Raw genomic sequence first — 17,792 nt, 5'->3', positions numbered from 1 at the left:
GGCTTCCATGGATTAGAATTTTGAAAGCTTGGGTTCAAGTCTGCAGACGGCAGAGAGAAGAACTGAAGGTGGCTGAGACAGTGATTGAAAGCCACGACACCGTTCTGCACGTGAGAATACTAATGAGGAAAATGTGAACTGATGTCCCAGAAAACAAGCTCTGAGCAAGAAATGTCAAGGCAGAAGGGGCAGCCAAAGTCAGAGGCCAGGGGAACTAAGACATTTTCTGTATAATGGATTATGAAGGTGCTGCAGGATGATAATGTACACTGGGGGGATGTGGTGGAGCTGATCCCTGGAGATTTGAGTCCGGAAACCGCTAATTTTGTTCCCTTGGAATGAGGAGGTGACTGTTGATGCTGGGAGGTAAATGCATGTCTGGTGCCATTCAGAGGGTTCCTCTTAATTATCCCCTCCTTGCAGAGCTGTGCGTGGGGGTGGACAGAGCTTCCTCCACCAGCCAGCTGGTGTCTGTTAGTTCTCTCTCGGGAAAGGTTGTGGTTGAGTTGCCATGTATAAGGCTCCAGAACACTCCCATGTGGGGCTCTTGCCAACCACAGTGGGTGGCAGCTTTTCCAGAAGCTGCCTGCAGTCCAGGCTGCCTGGTATGCATCGCATGGGACTCCGCACACGACAGCCCGAACACCACGGAGCAGCAGTGACTGTGTGGTTCAGAAGATCAAAACAGCAGGATTCGACGCGGCTGCAGATGGAGTTACACTGGAGGGTTCAGATGGAGAAGGGAACTGGCAGCACAGCCAAACTGAGCAGAAACCAAAACGTGCCAGGGCCATCTGCAGTGGAAAAAACCCAACTGCCTTGATCTGAAGCAGCTGGCTGTTTAAAGGTACAGTACATTATTTCTCTCTTAGCCGAACTCGTTTATTGAGACATTACGTGACTGATTGCCCAGTTATAGTCACCTGCTGTGGGGCCAAATTCAGATCAGGTGTAAGCAGATGCATGCCCATTGAAGTCAATAGTAATGCACCTGCTTCCACTAGGTCTGAATTTGGCTCACTGTGTCTTAGGATTTTCTTTCTATTTGTTCCCGTGGAACTTCCCCATCTTTCTAAATCTCATCCTCCTGCAAAATGTGGGGTTTGATATTTATTTGTTGTTGTTTTTTATTTTTATCCTTCCAAATAACTGATTGAACATCTGATTTTTCTCTCTCCTAAACAAATGGAAGAAAGGTTTCCCAGCCAATATAATGATCTAGCACTGTTGCATGTGCTGTGTGTGCTAAATCTCCATTAGGCAGTGTAGACTTGTGAGGGAGATTGGACATCAGGGTTCCTGGAGCCTATTCCTGGCTCTGCCAGTTGAGGAGTTTAGTAATTAGAACCAGGAGTGGGAATCAGAACTTTGGGATTCTGTTTCCTGCCTCTGCTGCTTACCCACTGCAGGCAAAATGCGAATCCCAGCACACAGCCCCAGTATCTGGGCCATGTGCTAGAGATTCTTTCAGGGGATACGAGGAAGGATGTGCAGCAAAACAACAGCAACAACACCACTTCCTGATTGCTATTGTAGCCTCAGGGCTGCAAATGCTCCTACCCACCCAGCCTTCTCTTTCACCTTCACCCCCAACCTGCACAAGGGGATGTCAGCTGGATAGGCATAGTCGCAGTTACATCAGCCCTATTCCTAGCCCTCAGATAACCTCCCAAACACCCTGCATGCGCTAGCCATAGGCATGGTACTTATTGTGTGTGTGTTTGGTACCCCTGCAGTCCAGACCCAGGCCAGGCACAGGTCACTTAACTTCTCTGTAACGTGGGTATGAGAATGCTCACCATTCCTGCTACGTTGTAGGCTTAACTCTTGTTCATAAAGTCAGTTCAGACCCTGGGCTGAAATAGCTGATGGAATTGCAAAGTTATCGATTGTTGTTGTTGTTATACAGAGATGAGCCAATTTCAAATGCACCTTATGTAACCCAATTTCAGATAGTAGCAAAATTCACAGGGCAGTTTTGTTTAACTAGAAGAACTGTCCATTCAGGGAATGGGGATAATGAGAGTAAATAAGTATTAGCAATTAACAAGAACTACTAATTGAGTTTATGCATGTCCATTAACACTGTTTTAGCAAATCTAAAAATCCTGACTTGAACAGAATACTGTCTTCATGGAGATCATTAATAGCTCATGAAGATCATTTATATCACATGACATTTAGGTCACAGGTAAAAGTTAAGGCATTTTTGCAAATCTGGGGGAAATTGCCTTTCCAGGCACATATGGTGGGCATGGCCTTCAACTCCTAATGGGCCAGGAGACTTTCTGGTCTGACACATGCAGAATGCCCCAGTTATGAAGGGTTGTTAAGAGAGGAAACCTTAGAATTTAACATTTGAATAATTATCCAGTGATCCATTGAGTTGGGATTTAATAGAATATTTGTTTGATAAATTAATGCCAATTTATTGATGGGTAGTTATAAAATATAGTAGATGCACAACTTATTAAATAATGGTAAACAATAAACAATTGGCATTAAATTAACAGACATTAGGGTAGAACAAGGGCTAAATTCCACTCTGATTTATATGGGAGTAAATCCTATTGGTTTTAGTGGGAGTTACCTATGTCACAGAGCAGAATTTGGCCCTAAAGAGAATTTCAGCCAATAGCAATACAAAAATGTCTGGTCCCCCAGGGATTAAATGGTGCAGCCTCGTGGAAGGGCTGAATTCTGTTGTCCTGAGTCACAATTCCCCAGAATTTAAATGGGAGTTTTGCTTCGTTTAGGATGGCAGAATTTGGCCCCTGACAATTGCCATTCAATGACCTGGTCCTAGCATTAGAGTACAAGACCTCTGTCCTCCAGATTGGAGTGTAGGGTACATTACCTCGTGTATACTTCGGATCTGCCAAAGTCTAATTACTAGGGTAAAAAGAGAAGAGACCCTCAAATTCCCTCACATTTTGGATTCCTATCTGAACTGAAGTTCCGCACATTCAAAATTCACCCCTCTATAGCAGTTACTGAGCAATCTGATGCTATGTTCTTCCATGTTGTTTAGCTATAAACCCTATTGTTAAATAACTCTGTAAGTAACAGAGTCTTCCTTGATCTTTGTGCCTGTAACTCAGTGTTAGCCATACTTTTTGGTATGCAAAAGTGATACAGTTTTGCACTCTCTGTTTTTAGGGAAAGTTATCATTCAGGTGCAGTGGCTAGACTGACCCAGAGTGCAGCTCCAGGGTATCTTCTATGCAAATGGTCAAGATATTCTGACAAGCCCAGCAAAAATGCCATAGCAGGAAGAGGAGGAAGTGAGATCATGCAGTATGGATAAAGCAGACCAGATTTGTTGCAGGAAAACCATGAGGAATGTAGCAGTCATACAGAAGCATATAAAGATGCTAAAAAGAAAAGTGGCAGAGATGATACAACCAACCCTATTAATGTGGAGTCTTCCATTCTCAACAGTAATAAAAGTTAACTCCATCATGCCCAGAGGAATCCTTTAGATTTACAGTACAGTGCATGGATGCATGGTAATCTAGTAGAAAGGGTTGCTCTTAGCCATTAGCAGTGGTTTGAACAGCTCATGAAGCAGAAGCTACCTGAAATTGGCTAGAATATCAAGAGGTGGAAGATCTATTGGATCAACTTGGCGAAGGCAATGTTGGGCCTCTTCTCTTTTGTCCCATTTGGAAAATACCATAGAGGCACATGAAACCTCTGTTCAAAGGCAGAATATGTGTTAACCTCAGCCACGACGGTAGCCAATGAGAAATCATGGCCTGATGCTGATTGCACTGAAGGAACAGATTAAACTTCGCAGAGGATTTACAAAGCAAAAGAAGATCACGTCTCCTGAAAGTGGTGAACCCAGCCGGCCAGGTGGGGAAACAAACGCAGCTGAGGTAAAAGATGGAAATTCAAGGAACTCTGCAAGTAGGAGCAGAAGAAATAATACTCCAAGGGGGCTTATTTGAAGTGTGAGTAAGATACCTTCAGTCTGCAAACAAGGACGTTCAAAAAGAATATTATTGGATGTTGACAGATGCAATGAATACAGAGGAGGTCAAAGCAGCCGAATGAAGTTTTTATGAATAATACGGAATTCCTAATGCCAAATCCTAGTCTATTAATTTGCCAGCAGGGTTTCAAGGAGAGTTGTTTGAGGAATATACATATTTAATAGGCACATGATACTTCAGAGCTGCAGCTAGCTGGCAAGAAGCTGCTTAGGAATCGTATTGGCCTTTGTAGACCCCAGTACAGCAATTAATGCTGAGAAAACTCAGTGAGGTGAATAGGAAAGTGGTTGGCAGCAGAGGACTCTTGCTAAGTGTTGCATCCCTGGCCATCAGGCAGCATATGCAGAGGTGGATTCACTCATGCCTGAATTTCTGTGCAGTGTGGGGGGAAGCCTGCTGGAGGCTAGAGAACGTTGTGGAAATGTCATTGATCTGAATCCATTCCTAGATGGCAATGTCATGGTGGCCAAGCAGAGTCTCAGAAATGCTGTTAAACTCTCTCTTTCCTAGTGCAGTTACTGCCACCGAGTAGAGGTGAGGAGTCAAAGGGACAGGATGCGGTGGGAGGGGTACTGAGGGGCTTGGATTCCCTGTTGGGGAAAGGAAAGAGGTTTGTCTAATTGCAGAGTATGGGCTGAATCCTGAGAGATGCTGAGCACTAGAAACGTGCATCACTCAGCGCCTCTCGGGATCTGGCCCTAAGTTGCTCTCACTCGCTTGATGGCTTAACGAAGCTCAGACTTGAAGGGGCTGGTGGTCCCTGGGTTAACTCCCAACTCTGGTGGCATCACTCCAGGTTGGCACTGATGGGGGAGAGGGGAAGTGAGATCAATGTGCCTCCGGGATTAACCCCTTGTGATGCTCAACATTGTGCTTGAGGTCTCAGCCCGACTTGTGCACTAGCCTTAGCGGCGACTCCCTGGCGACGGGGGAAAGCTGTTGGCTTGTGTTAATAAAAGCACCAGCCAGCCCCTTTTTTTAATTTCCCCAAAGCCAAGTCTGTAATGTGCTTGTTGAGAATAACCCCCGTTCCTTTCCATGCAGGTGACGACTTCATCAGGAAGTAAATGCTTCTCCTGTCGCTCTGCAGCAGAACGAGATAAATGGATGGAGAACCTGCGGCGTGCCGTGCACCCAAATAAGGTAGCGGCTTTGAGGAATTGCCTCTGTAATAGTTCTGCTCCTCGTTATTACATTTTATAACCCAGTGCATGGTAGCAGCAGGGGACATATTGTCATTTTAGTGATTAAGTGTAATTGGGGGTCAGCTTTTTTCCGTATTACTTTCTGCCACAATTATATTTACGGGAAAGTGCCAATTATTTCCTGCCCTCTTGGGCTGTCGCTGAGAAACAATCAAACCTCAAGAACCTGCAGTCTTGTTTTAGTACTAATGATACTTGCTACTTATCTAGGGCTTCCGGTCCTCAGAGTGCTTTAGCAGGCGGCTCCTGGACAAACGGTGACGTCGAGGGTAGAATACAACCCTAGATATTCAGTCCTCACCACAGCCCCTCTGGCACTGGTGGGGTTTGCGAGCCCCATTTCAGAGATGGGGAAACGGAGGCACAGAATCTCAGTGAGTTGCATATGGCCATGGAGGAATTTGGGTTTGGACATGGCTCCCGTTCCTGTCCCCAGACTACCAGGCCATCCTATGCCCTATACCTGCAGCAACAAGCTCTTCTCTGTCAGTCGAGCATGGGGGGCCTGAAAATGTGCCCTTAGAGCTAGTTGAGGTCCAAGCGCACCTTAAAAGGGAGCCTAGAGCTTCCCCCTTCTCTGTGCGCCAGAGTAAGAACAAAGCAGATTACCTGTAGGGTTTCACAGCTGACGCACTCAACCGAAAAGCTGTTTTTGTTGCTCAGAGTGAAGGGGTTCTATGCGTTCATTCTTGCTAGCAGCAGTAGGTAACTGTACGCAGGTTAGGGACAGGTCTTGGGCACCTGGCAAGCTGCTAATGCAGCCCTTAATGTCACGAAGTTTGGTGCCCCTAGTTCAGCACCAAATTTTGTACCCTAACTGATGAGCCCTCCGTAATACAGGAGGGGAAACAGCAGCGGGGAGAGACTAACTTATCCCTCAGGGCACGATTTATTGTGTCGAATTCAGCCCCAATGTTGTGGTTGCTTTAAGAGCATGGCAGCTGTTGCTGTTGCCACCTGCAGAGTGTTCTGGGAGACTGGGACAACGTGTCTCCCACCAGCGTCTCTAGAACAGTTATTAGGAGGGGTTATTCTATGTCGATGTAGTTGAACGTGGCTCAGAGCAGCTCTGTTCAATGGGCACTCATTTGGAAACATGCCATCATCTTGAAAAGTGCCCTGCACTGACTCTGCTAACTTTCCTCCTTTTGTCTGAGTTTCTAGACACAGACTCTCAATATCTGATTTGATATTTTTATCCCAGGATTTTAGTAGTATTGTATCATTTCCTGTGTGTGCACTTCCTGAGCCCACATCACCCCATTGTGTACTTCCAGCAACTGTGCTTTCACTCCACTCTCCATAGTGAAGGTGGGAGGGATAGCTCAGTGGTTTGAGCATTGGCCTGTTAAACCCAGGGTTGTGAGCTCAATCCTTGAGGGGGCCACTTAGGGATCTGGGGCAAAATCAGTACTTGGTCCTGCTAGTGAAGGCAGGGGGCTGGACTCGATGACCTTTCAGGGTCCCTTCCAGTTCTATGAAATAGGTAGATCTCCATATTTATTTATAAGCTGGGTCAGACCTGGTCGTTACTGTTATAGGAGACATCCAAGGAAAGCTGAGGGTGCTGCAGAATCTGTTGTTGGTGATTCACTATGGGGTGCTTTTTCCTTGAAGTCCTCAGTGAAACCAGTACCCCTGGAGCTACCTCTTCGGGATGAGGTCATGACCATTTGGGGGTCATTAAAGATTCCATGGTATCGTTCACAGCATTAGTGTTAAAGTGGCATCCAGGCCAAATTTTTACTTCTGACTAATAATAATGCTTAGCTCATAGGTAACTCATTCAGTCTCCCTTAATCCCCCCCCCAGTGTTTCAGTTGAATTAAATAGTCTTCATTCTTGTCCTAAAATATGTAGGCAGTGATGCCACAGCCGCTGCTTTCCACCCCAGAAGTGGCTGCATTCCAGTCACGAATGAAGTGATCCATGTGTGGACTTGAGGATGCTTCTATTCCTGCCATGCTATAGAAAAGGAAATGTACTGTTCCAGTGCTGCCACATAACAACAATGGAATAAACGGGGGAAAACACCTGTGCAATAGCTTCTGTTTTACAAAAAGTCATTAATTATTGGTAGGACTCCTTCCTGTTTCTTGTGAGGCCTTCCTGGCAGTAGAACTGGAAATGGTACATTTTTAATTTGGTGGGATTTTATCTGCCTTGTTCCTTTATATTAATTGGCACCAGCAGACATGGAGAGCACAGTGATATTTGGAAAATTAACATAAGTAGTGTTATTATGCAAATTCCTGAGAGCCAGTATTTCCTTAAAATAAAATGTAATTAAGCCTCTGCTCATTTAGCACATCAGAAATAATTAACTCATTTCTCCGGTTTGTGTACGTTTTTTTTTCACTTGACCTTTTTCTTTGTGTCTCTTTTCCAGGACAACAGCAGAAGGGTAGAGAATATGTTAAAGTTATGGATTATTGAAGCCAAGGACCTGCCAGCCAAGAAGAAGTACTTGTGTGAATTATGCCTGGATGACGTTCTTTACGCACGAACTACCTGTAAATTGAAAACTGACAACGTCTTTTGGGGGGAGCACTTTGAATTTAATAACCTCCCGTCGCTCAAAACCATTACGGTGCACTTATACAAAGAGACTGACAAGAAGAAAAAGAAAGACAAGACCAACTTCATCGGGCAGGTGAATATCCCTGTGGGCTCCGTAACGGGGCGGCAGTTTGTGGAGAAGTGGTACCCTGTAGTCAGCCCCAACCCCAGCAAGGGCAAGTCTGCAGGGCCTATGATCCGCATCAAGTCGCGCTACCAGAGCATGAGCATCCTCCCCATGGAGATGTACAAGGAGTTTGCTGAGTACATCACTAACAATTACATGGTGCTGTGCTCAGTGCTGGAGCCTGCGCTGAGCGTGAAGAACAAAGAGGAGATGGCCTCTGCACTGGTCCATATTCTGCAAAGCACTGGGAAGGCCAAGGTAAGATCCCCACATCATCTGTACAATCCCATTATAGACTGGCGTGAAGCAGAACCCCAGACCCAAACACCTCCCCCCCCCAGCTACACATTGATCTGAACTTTGGCTCGGCCCTCCCTATTGACCATGTTTATAATTCTTCTTTTACCATAGACAAGTTAGCAGCACATGTAGTGGGCTTACTGGGTCCATGTCCTGGTGTGCCCACCCTAGTTAAGCAGACTGTTTTTATCCATTGTCAGTAAATTGCTTCTTGCTCAGTCCATTCACTGGCACTTGTCCCAATGGGCTGTGTGCGTCATTGGTCGGGGCCGTGGTGCAGTATGTTGGAGGTGTTATAGAGGGGAGACCACCTCAGGCACATGCAAATGGCTGCATTAGCACTGCAGTATCTCTTGCCCCTGCTCTCGGCTTGGTGAGGAACACACAAGATTGTGGTATTTTCAGGTGAGGGAGGCTGATGTGGCAGAGCTGCAAACTCTGGAAGACCAGCTGTTTTGGGCTTCGTTGGATGAACTATCATCCCTGTGAATCCCCTCCCCCACCGGGCTTTGGGAGGGCAGCCGGACTGGGAGAGGCTGAGGTTTCTGAGAGTAGTTTCAGTTGTTCTGTGTGAGAATGGGGGGAGGGGGAGAGAGGCTAAGTGACTGACTTAGTGAACCTCACTTCACAGACAGCCTAGCCAAGCACGGAGCCGGGCAGGGGAGTACGCGCAGAGCACACTGCGGAGCGTACGTCCCCATGCGACATCGGTATCACTTGGCAATGGTAGCCCAGCAGCTGTAGCGGGAGGGCGAGGTGTGAATGAGACAAATGGCCAGTTTTCATTTTGTCCATGAATTTCTCCTTGAACTTACCAGCTAGGGGGCGGGGGCCTTGGCTTGATGGCTCAGCAAGATTTCCAAAGCCTCTGCAGTGCTAAGGAGACTTGCAGCCTGTCTGAGAATTGGAATAGTGGATTCCCCTCCTGTCTGCTCTTCCCCTTCTGCATGTGGAGATGAACTAGACCAATAGACTGGGTCAAGGCAGCAAAACCTCGTCAAGGGGATTGACTGCCGGGTAGCAGGGAGCTGCTCCCAGGGGTACATTCCGTCCAGTTACAGGCTGTGTCTGGGCTGTCTTCAAAGCCCCAGGAGACATACTCATGCCAGCGCTCACTGAGGCAGTGCGAGCGGCAGGACGGGCTAGCTGCTCCGAGTACTGGCCTAGGCTCTCTGACGGCCATGGACTTGGGGTGTATAGCCCGTCCCGCCCCTCGCGCGGCTGTGGCTAGGTTCCACTTTTAACGCACTAACTCAATGAGAGCTGGCACGAGTACATCTCCTGGGGCTGGGAATCACACCCAGCTCCAAATGTAGACGTCCCCACCATCGTCTTGGTCACAGGGAGGAACATCAAACCCAGACGCGGTCCGGCGGCCCTCGGCATCGTTGCCTTCAGTGGGTGCAGGATCAGCTCGGCCAGTGACTTGCTGTGATTGTTCCATCAGAAAGCACCTGAGGCCACTTCTGCCCTGGCTGATTCTGCTGCTGACTTGGACCTAGTCTGCACTAGCAAAGGTTTGCTGAGACAGCTGCACCCACAAGCCCTCTTAGTGGAGATGCGGCTGATACCAGCAGGAGCGTGCGTATACATTTCCCCAAACGAAATACGCGATACCAGCTAAAGCACTTTTTGGCTGGTGTAACTGTGTCTACACTAGGGCTTTTGCCGGTATAAAATGGTCGTAAGAAAACCACACCCCAGACTAGCATGACCATATGGACCAAAGTTCTACGTGTAGGCCTGGCCTTGGTAGCTGTGTGTCTGTCTGTGAGCGCTCTCCTGCTGCTGCTTGCCAGAGCCCCTCCTGTGGCCAGACCCAAGAGCCTCAGGAAGGAGTAAGTGTGTTTCCACGTGTCGGTGCATCGCTGCTCGAGAGCCCAGAGACGCTCCACAGGGGAAATAGCAAACAGTAAACAGGCTGGATAAATATCCCCCTACAGTGGAGCTTCTGCTTTTGCTGCCTGTCATCTGCCGTCAGCATTTAGCACAAGGGTTAGAGAGTTGTCAGAGCAACAGGAATTATTGGAGCATGGGAGCCGGGTGCTGCATCTTGTGTAGAGGATCTGGACAAGCAAAGAGAAATAAAAATAAAAAAGTGAAAGGGACACTGACTGGAGAGAACACCCCCTCGGTGTGACAAACAGGACGCTGCAGACTGCTCGCTAGCCTGGTAAACCCTCTGCACCGCTGATTGAGTGACAAGACGCAGCGAGGAGACGCGTGCACGAGAGCTTGGTGGGCAACAACAAGCTCGTGTCTGGACTGTGCTGGGGAGTCTGGGGGACATGGCAAAGCCAAGCACAACCCTCCCGCCCCCGTGTGACTTAGCCAAAGGCTGGAACAGAGCTGAAGAAAGCCAAGAATGGGCTTGTTGGGTGGGGTGGGTGCTGGGCTGGTGAGCTGCTCCCTGGTCATCACTCACAAACAGCAATGATACGGGGCGGTGGTTGGCTTTGTACAGGAAAGACCTGATGCCACAAACCCTGCTCACATGAGTCATCCCCTCTAGGATCTGCAGGCCTACTCGCGTGGGTAGGCAAGGCTGGGTGCCGACTCGCGGATTGGCATTAAAGACCTTTTATTTTTAGTACATTGGGGCTAGGGAGAGGTCAGTGGCCAGCCCGGGAGTCCAAAGCTTCCCCCACTGCTCTGGAAAGGGAGCAGCTCCAGGTGCGAGGGGGAGTTTCGGCTATAGCTCAGCTGTCCCCGGCCTCTCTGCTGAGCCTGCTGGCAAAGGGCTTAGTGGTCTGGGGGTGAGGCTCAAATACTGATTGTTAACAAAACGCTGGTCCTTCGGGCAGAAGAGAGTTTCTATTATTTAGTGTTTGTCCTGCAGAAGCTGTGTTCTGCTTGCCGTACGGCACTGTCGTGCCTAGTACTTCAGTGACCAGTGGGAGTGCAGACACGCAGGGTCTGCCCCAAAGGGCTTTCAGCTCAGATAACGGCCTTTCCCTACTGTCCCTCGTCCACTCCTGGAAGCTTGTCAGGGGTTCGCAAGTGAATCCTCCAGCAGCAAATGCTCCCGTTTTACCTCAGCCCAGGTTTGTGTGTCTGTTTCAAATGGAGCAGGGAGGCTGTTTAATGTGAGGGCCCTGGCACGCACAGAGATATGAACCCGGATCCCTGCTGGAAGCTGGGGCAGGGGGAGATAGCATTTAACATTTTAGAAAAGCCTGATAGCTCTGTAGCCGCATTATCACCTCACTAGGTAGCTGTCTGTCTGGCCCTCATCACAGTGGTACTGGAGCATCTCCCATGTATCCAAACATAGAAACAGCCTCTCTATTCCTTCCTTCCCAGTCTGGAGGAGAACTAGCTGAGTTCGCTGTTTGTTTGTTTGCCCTTAGTGTGGCTGTTGTGTTTCTGAGGGGTGGGCGTCTGGAGAGCTCTGAACTGTACCTGGTTTGGGGCTGGCCGGCCGCAGCTCCTTCAGACCCAAATTCCCCCCAGCCATAAGCCTGCTGGCTGGCCCGCCTCTGGAGTAAGCCATGCTAGCCCAGGGCGGCTCCAGCCGGGGGGGTGTTAGCATTAGAAATTATTGACATCAGAGACTCCGAGCCCTGAAAATTAGGCTGTGGAAATGATGCCCCATTTGCAACCTTTGCTGCTTCATCCCTCGCAGGGGAGTTTGAGAGTCCAGTGGAAGTGCCAGGAGCCAGGCTGATGGGGAAGCTTGAGAGCTGGCTCCTTAGTGTCTGAGCTGGAGGATTATTAGGGATGAGCCGGTGAGGCCATTCTCAGAACCCACATTGGGGTAGGGATCTGGTTTGCATCTGAATGGTGCCCAAAACACAGATATGGGATGGAGCAGAATTGAGGGTGCGGGGCCTAAGGCCAAATGGGATTTGAGGGCATGGGGATCCAGGCCGGGGGCTGAGTCAGGTTTGAGGGTGCAGGATACACGGCTAAATGAGATTGAAGGGCCTGGGTTTGGGGCACGGAGCCCAGCCGGGTTTGAGGGCGCAGCAATCAGGGCTTGAGGGTATGGGGACCGGGTTTGAATCGGGGCTAGTTTACATGCCGCCCTTGCAAGATTTGCACCACACATGGTGGGCATACGCGCTGTAGAGTTAGCTGACAACAACCCCAGGCCCTCTCCCAACCCTCCGTAGCCTCCACTAGCCCAGGGAGCCACTCTCCTGCCAGCACGCATGCCTGCACTTTCTGAGGTGCTATTTCCACAAACCTCTGCAGCGCTCCAGTCCCTTTCTCCAGCCCTCGCTCCGCCGGAGAGCACAGACACGGTAATAAATGGCCGGTAATTAATTTTGCTGATAAAGGTTTTTTGGTGGTTGTTGGCTGCAGTTGCGATGCTAAAGCAGCAATTAAAGATGAAGTGAGAGCTAAGTGTCCAGTGGATGATCATCTATCTGTGCAGACTCGTTAGCTGCTAATTGCTCCTGCTCTGTAAATATGGCTTAATCCTTCAATGAAGCATGTAGGGATTGGGCACATGCGTCCATCCAGTGCAGCTCTCGCAGATGGGCAGAGCCTCTACTGAACACGACCCCGCTGCCCTGCAGACAGTGTGTGGCGTGGCTGCCTGCCGCATCCAGTCCTCTCTCTGGGATTAACAGTCACCCTTCGGAGGCCTGCCGGGCTCCAGGAGGGCAATTGCTCTCAATCCGCACCGTGATCTTTCCAAAACTGCGAGCCACTCCCCACCGATGGGGCTTTGATATCTGCCATGGAGTGTTTCTGAGCCAGGCTCTGTGCTCCCTCCCTCCCAGGTGACTGATGGAGATTAGACCCAGAGGCAGGGAGTGCATATGCACGGACTGCTGTACAGAGATCAGCAAATCCCCCAGAAAGACTGTCCAGCCCCAGCAACATCTCTCTCGTCTGTTGATTGCAGCGTAGTTCTCATGGGTTCTGTTTCCTGCTCCATCACTGACTTGCTAATTGATCTTGTCCAAGTCACGTCACGGCTCTGTGCCTCAATCTCCCCAACTTTTGTAAAATGTGGGATTTGATGTCTGAGCCGTTATAGCAGTGAAAGAACAACTGGGATTCTGCTGTGCCTCGTCCAGCAGCCTGGCACAACCCCCTTCGTTGGCCCGGGCAGAATGTGAGGAGCAGAAAGAGCCTCCCCTGCTTTGTAGATATCGGGGTAACGTCAGGCAGTTGTTAAAATCTCGTGATGGCGTGGAAGCCAAGTGCAAGTAAGAGGGCAGAATAAATCTGGCTCATGAAGATGTCTTTCTGAGAGCCACTTTCCTGATTGTAACCACATGCTGAGACTCAGTTAGCTGGGGGAGGAGGGAGAAGGAAAACGTAGAACGTCCGTAGAGAGTTTATACCTGAATAAGGATTTATTGACACACAGTTATACCGGTACAAAGTTATACACCTTTATCCCAGTACAGCTCTCACCCTGGGGGTTGCATCGCTTAGTTAAATTAGTACAAAAACAGTGTATAGACAAGCGCTAAGAAAGAGAAGATGCCTGGGTTGGGGGGGTTAAAGTGCGTGGGTGCCATGCAGCATTGCTGGCTGGGGTGGGGGTAGAGCAGGTCAGTGTGGGCTGCACTGAGCCAAGTGTTAGGGAGAGACTCTGAGCCTCTGGGAGCAGGGCAAACAGCTGCTGAGCAGCACAGCTGGCCTTAGCATTGCAGAGGGGCTGAAAAATCATTCTTGTCCCCCCTTCCCTCACCGAGGCCTGTGCACCACGAGACACTATGCTACCCCTCCCGCTGTCGAAAAGGGGGTTACGGCAGTGTCAGTGCTGTATTGTAAGCACAGTACCTTTACTCTCTGTACAGCACCATGGTGCCATATATAAATGGTCAATAACACCATGGGGTGCAATTCTGCCCCCAGATCCATGCACACCAATCCCTTGGAAGTTAGTGGGCATTGCACACCCATATCAGAAGGCAAAGTCTGGCCCACTGCCTTTTAGGCTGGTACAACGCAGTAGTGGTTGATTGAAATAAGAAATGGGCAGGAATGCCAAAAATACCAGCTCTGTGCTATTTTCCCTCCACTAGGTTAAAGGAGACTTCTGGGGTGATTAGCAATAAGATCGTCCAACCTATAAGGGGGATGTCAACTACTGAAACTGGTGAAGCACGTGGCTTAGTCCAAGGGCATGTCTTCACTGCAAAAAAAGATGGGTTTTTAATTTGATTTAATTTACCCGCGTTAAAACAGGAGTGAAGATACAGCAGCTCAGTTTAGCAGCTCGTGTTACAACGTGTGGGGAGTCTCAGGGTGAATTTGAGCCAGTAACCCGAGTTAAAAGCTAAGTTGCTGTGTCTTCATTGTTACTTTAACTTGGGCTAAGGAAACAACTTCCTTTTTGCAGTGAAGATGTACTACATAGTTATAAAGGGGCCCTCCGCCTGGTGGTGAGGTGCTGGTGCCACTCCTGAGAAAAGGTCCAGGCACTAGTTCTGCTGTCAGTGCCGGCTGGTGTTTCTAGGTACGAGAGTTTAGATGCTTCTCTTTGCTATATTATCCTGGTGCTTAAATTCCCTTCGGGCGCCTCCTAGCGTGGCTAGCCAGACATGCGCTAGACCTGCTCAATCTGCCAAAGACAGCCCTGTAGCTGTGACAGCACAAGCAGCAGCTCAGGCCGGCCACCCGAGCACACACCCAGGGGTGGGGTGGGATTGTATTCGGGCGACTGGCCACACTGCTATTTTTAGGCGCTAGGCTGAGCAGCGCTAGGGCGTATAGGTTTACCTGAGCTGGGAATTACACCTCCCAGCTGCTGTGTAGACCTACCCCTTATTGGAGAGAGAGCAGCATGGTGTGAAACAGTAACGGTCCAAATTACTGCAGGTCCTCAGGGAAAGCTGTAGCATTTTGGACCATTCCTGTAGACACTGCAGCATTGTTTCATAAGAGGCTCTGGGTTGAGATGGGGTGGGATTGTTAACACTCAGGCCTGAGAACCGCCAGAACAAGCTGTAGTGGCAAAGTTTCCTCATCTCATCCTCTTTTTGTTCCTGCCTTTCCTCTCGCTCCATTTTCTCTTTGTGTCTGGCCACACAGCTGTGCCCACGCTGCAGATTAGGCTGTGGAAAATATAGACAACAAGCCCGCACTTAACTCAAGGACAGCGCTTCTTTGGGTTGGTGTTTGAGGAGGAAGAAAAGTGTCTCCTGCAGGCGGTTGGAGAGTTCAACGTGCCTGCAAAACCCTGACCAGTAGCCAAGGCAGATAGCTGGGGAGAAAAGGGAAAGGCATTTTGATAAAGTTAAAAGCAAAGGATCTAGGTTTAGGGAGTTGCTCCGGCCCACTGGAAAGTCTGAAAAATATCCAGATCTAAATGTGCGCCGGTGGTGGGTGCAGTTTTCTTGACTCTTTTTATATTTGTGAAAAGATTAGCTTGAAAGTGGCACTGTTGTTTCTCTGAAGAGGAGGCTTGGGCTTGTGGTTACACAAGGGTTGGGAGGTGGGGCTCCTGGATTTGGTTATTGGCCCCCCTGTTGACTTGCTATGTACCTCAGTTTCCCCATCTGTAAAGCAAATATAATGTCTCCTAATGGGATGTTGTGAGATGTAATCTTTGTGATGTGCTTTGAGATCCTCAGAGGAAAGGCAGTATAGAAAGGTGCATCATCGTGATCAGAAATGCAGCTGTTACTCTCTGATTTTTTTTTTAAACCTGCAGCAAAATCGTCTCAATGCCTAAATTCATTACTGGCCCATCTTAAAAATATTTGAGCCAGTTTTATAAACGTGTAAACAGATCAAAACTCTCTTCCCCAGATGGATGGTAGAACAAAAACCACCTCAAACTAAGCTCTAACTAACTGGCTGTTTATGTGAAATCAATATTTCCCAGGCTATGAAGGAATGAGGGGTAAACATGGCTCCTTATTTGTTTGTTCTGTGAGGATTTGCCTCTCTGAAGCAGAAGTATTTACTTCCGTCCTGTACCAGCCTGCTGGAAGCTCCCTGCTCTCTCTCCCTTGGTTATTGGCAGTGGAAATGCTGGGGTGAAAGAAAATGTTCTGCTATCAACATATTGCAACTCGGGCCCCATCCTCCCCCTCCTGGCCCACGTGGGTTTGGCCAGAGCTACCCAGCAGTGTGGCAAGTTTTGGACATCATACAGCTTTGCCTGTAGAGAGCGCTGAACAGTGAATGACATGGAGGGCTGCAGGAGCCTGTGTCTCCTAAATGAAACTCAGCAGCCCAGGTCAGAGCCCTGCGGTGCAGGATGGCAGCTCAAGAGGGCAGGACATATCGCACCGAGCTGGCTGTTTCTCTTGGAACATGCCCTGGGTCCTCTTCGTAGGAAGGCTGTTCAGATTGCAAAGCAGCGGTGCAGTTCCCAGCCCTAGGCTGTCGTTTCACTAGCATGTATGTAACTGGCAGCAGCCATATCATTGCCCCCACAAAGAGTTTATCTATCTGATAATGTTTTTATAGCAGCCATAGTCAAGCTAATTATGCCTTTAATTGGTTTTCTGAGCCCCAACCCCGCCGCCCCGTTTTTTCTGGAAAAGGAGGCGAGAGGGTGAGTGGCAGCTTCAGAGAGCACTACTGGGTTTTTCCGGTGTTGTGTGTTACAAACATGGGCTTTTCTAAACCATTCCTGTAAGAGCCATTCCCCTCTCACCAGTGAGTTCATGCACCGCTGCCTCCTGCTGGAGGGAGGTGTTTTAGGCTCTACACAGTAAGCGCCTGTGGGTTTAGTAGTCATTCGGCATATTAACGCAATATTCCTTCAATTGGTCTCTTCATTGCCATAAGCTAGGTCATTGCTAGAGTTGCCCACACATTGATCCTTTCAGTACCATGGAAGGAAGTTACGAACGCCCCCACCCTCCAGAGAGACCTGGAAGTTGTTGAGACTCTGGTTTTAAAGTGCTCACTGGACGACCCCTGAAGTCTCGAAGGAAAAGGAGTCCACTACCTTGCTTGCCAGGGCTTGTGTGAAATGACCACGGTCAATACAGATCCCGAGAAGTTAGAAGCAGGGATTAGGAGTCAGGACTCCTGGTTCCATACGTTGTCCTCTTCCCAGGGCTCTGCACAGCTCTGCCCCCGCCTGTCACTCACTATTGTTTATATGTATTGTGGTAGTGCATGGGAGCACCAGGCGTGGGTCCAGGCCCCATTGTGGTGGGTGCTGTACAAATCCAGAACAGGTCAGTCCTTGCCCCAAACAGCTTCCCTGTCGTCTTGCCTTGTTGCTCTCTTTGTCCCTTGTATTGTCCTGCTCCTTGTGTCTAGAACAGCGGCTCTCAACCTTTCCAGACTTCTGTACCCCTTTCAGGAATCTGATTTGTCTTGTGTACCCCAAGTTTCACTTCACTTAAAAACTACTTGCTTACAAAATCAGACGTAAAAATACAAAAGTGTCACAGCACACGGCTACTGACAAATTGCTGACTTTCTCATTTTCCCATATCATTATAAAATAAATCAATTTCAATATAAATATTGTACCTACTTTTCAGTGTATAGTACATAGAGCGGTATAAACAAGTCATCCTATGAACTTTTAGTTTGTACTGACTTCGCTAGTGCTTTTTATGAAGCCTGTTGTAAAACTAGGCAAATCTCTAGATGAGTTGATGTACCCCCTGGAAGACCTCTGAGTACCCCCAGGGGTACACGTACCCCTGGTTGAGACCCACT

The 17,792-nt window shown here is 48.8% G+C and overlaps 1 protein-coding gene across 1 annotated transcript in view; it reads left to right on the top strand.

Moving 5' to 3' along the window:
- DAB2IP (DAB2 interacting protein) overlaps positions 1-17,792 on the top strand; it is a 253,971-nt gene that overhangs the window by 190,056 nt on the left and 46,123 nt on the right. Inside the window, exons 5-6 of the mRNA XM_065418579.1 lie at positions 5,043-5,141; positions 7,593-8,147. Coding sequence (XP_065274651.1) covers positions 5,043-5,141; positions 7,593-8,147 — 654 coding nt within the window. The remainder of the gene's footprint in view (positions 1-5,042; positions 5,142-7,592; positions 8,148-17,792) is intronic.

The sequence above is a fragment of the Emys orbicularis genome, chromosome 18 (assembly GCF_028017835.1).
Source record: "Emys orbicularis isolate rEmyOrb1 chromosome 18, rEmyOrb1.hap1, whole genome shotgun sequence".
NCBI lineage: Eukaryota > Metazoa > Chordata > Testudines > Emydidae > Emys > Emys orbicularis.
Note: the sequence above shows the minus strand (reverse complement) of the source record. Positions and strands in the feature narration are given on the sequence as shown.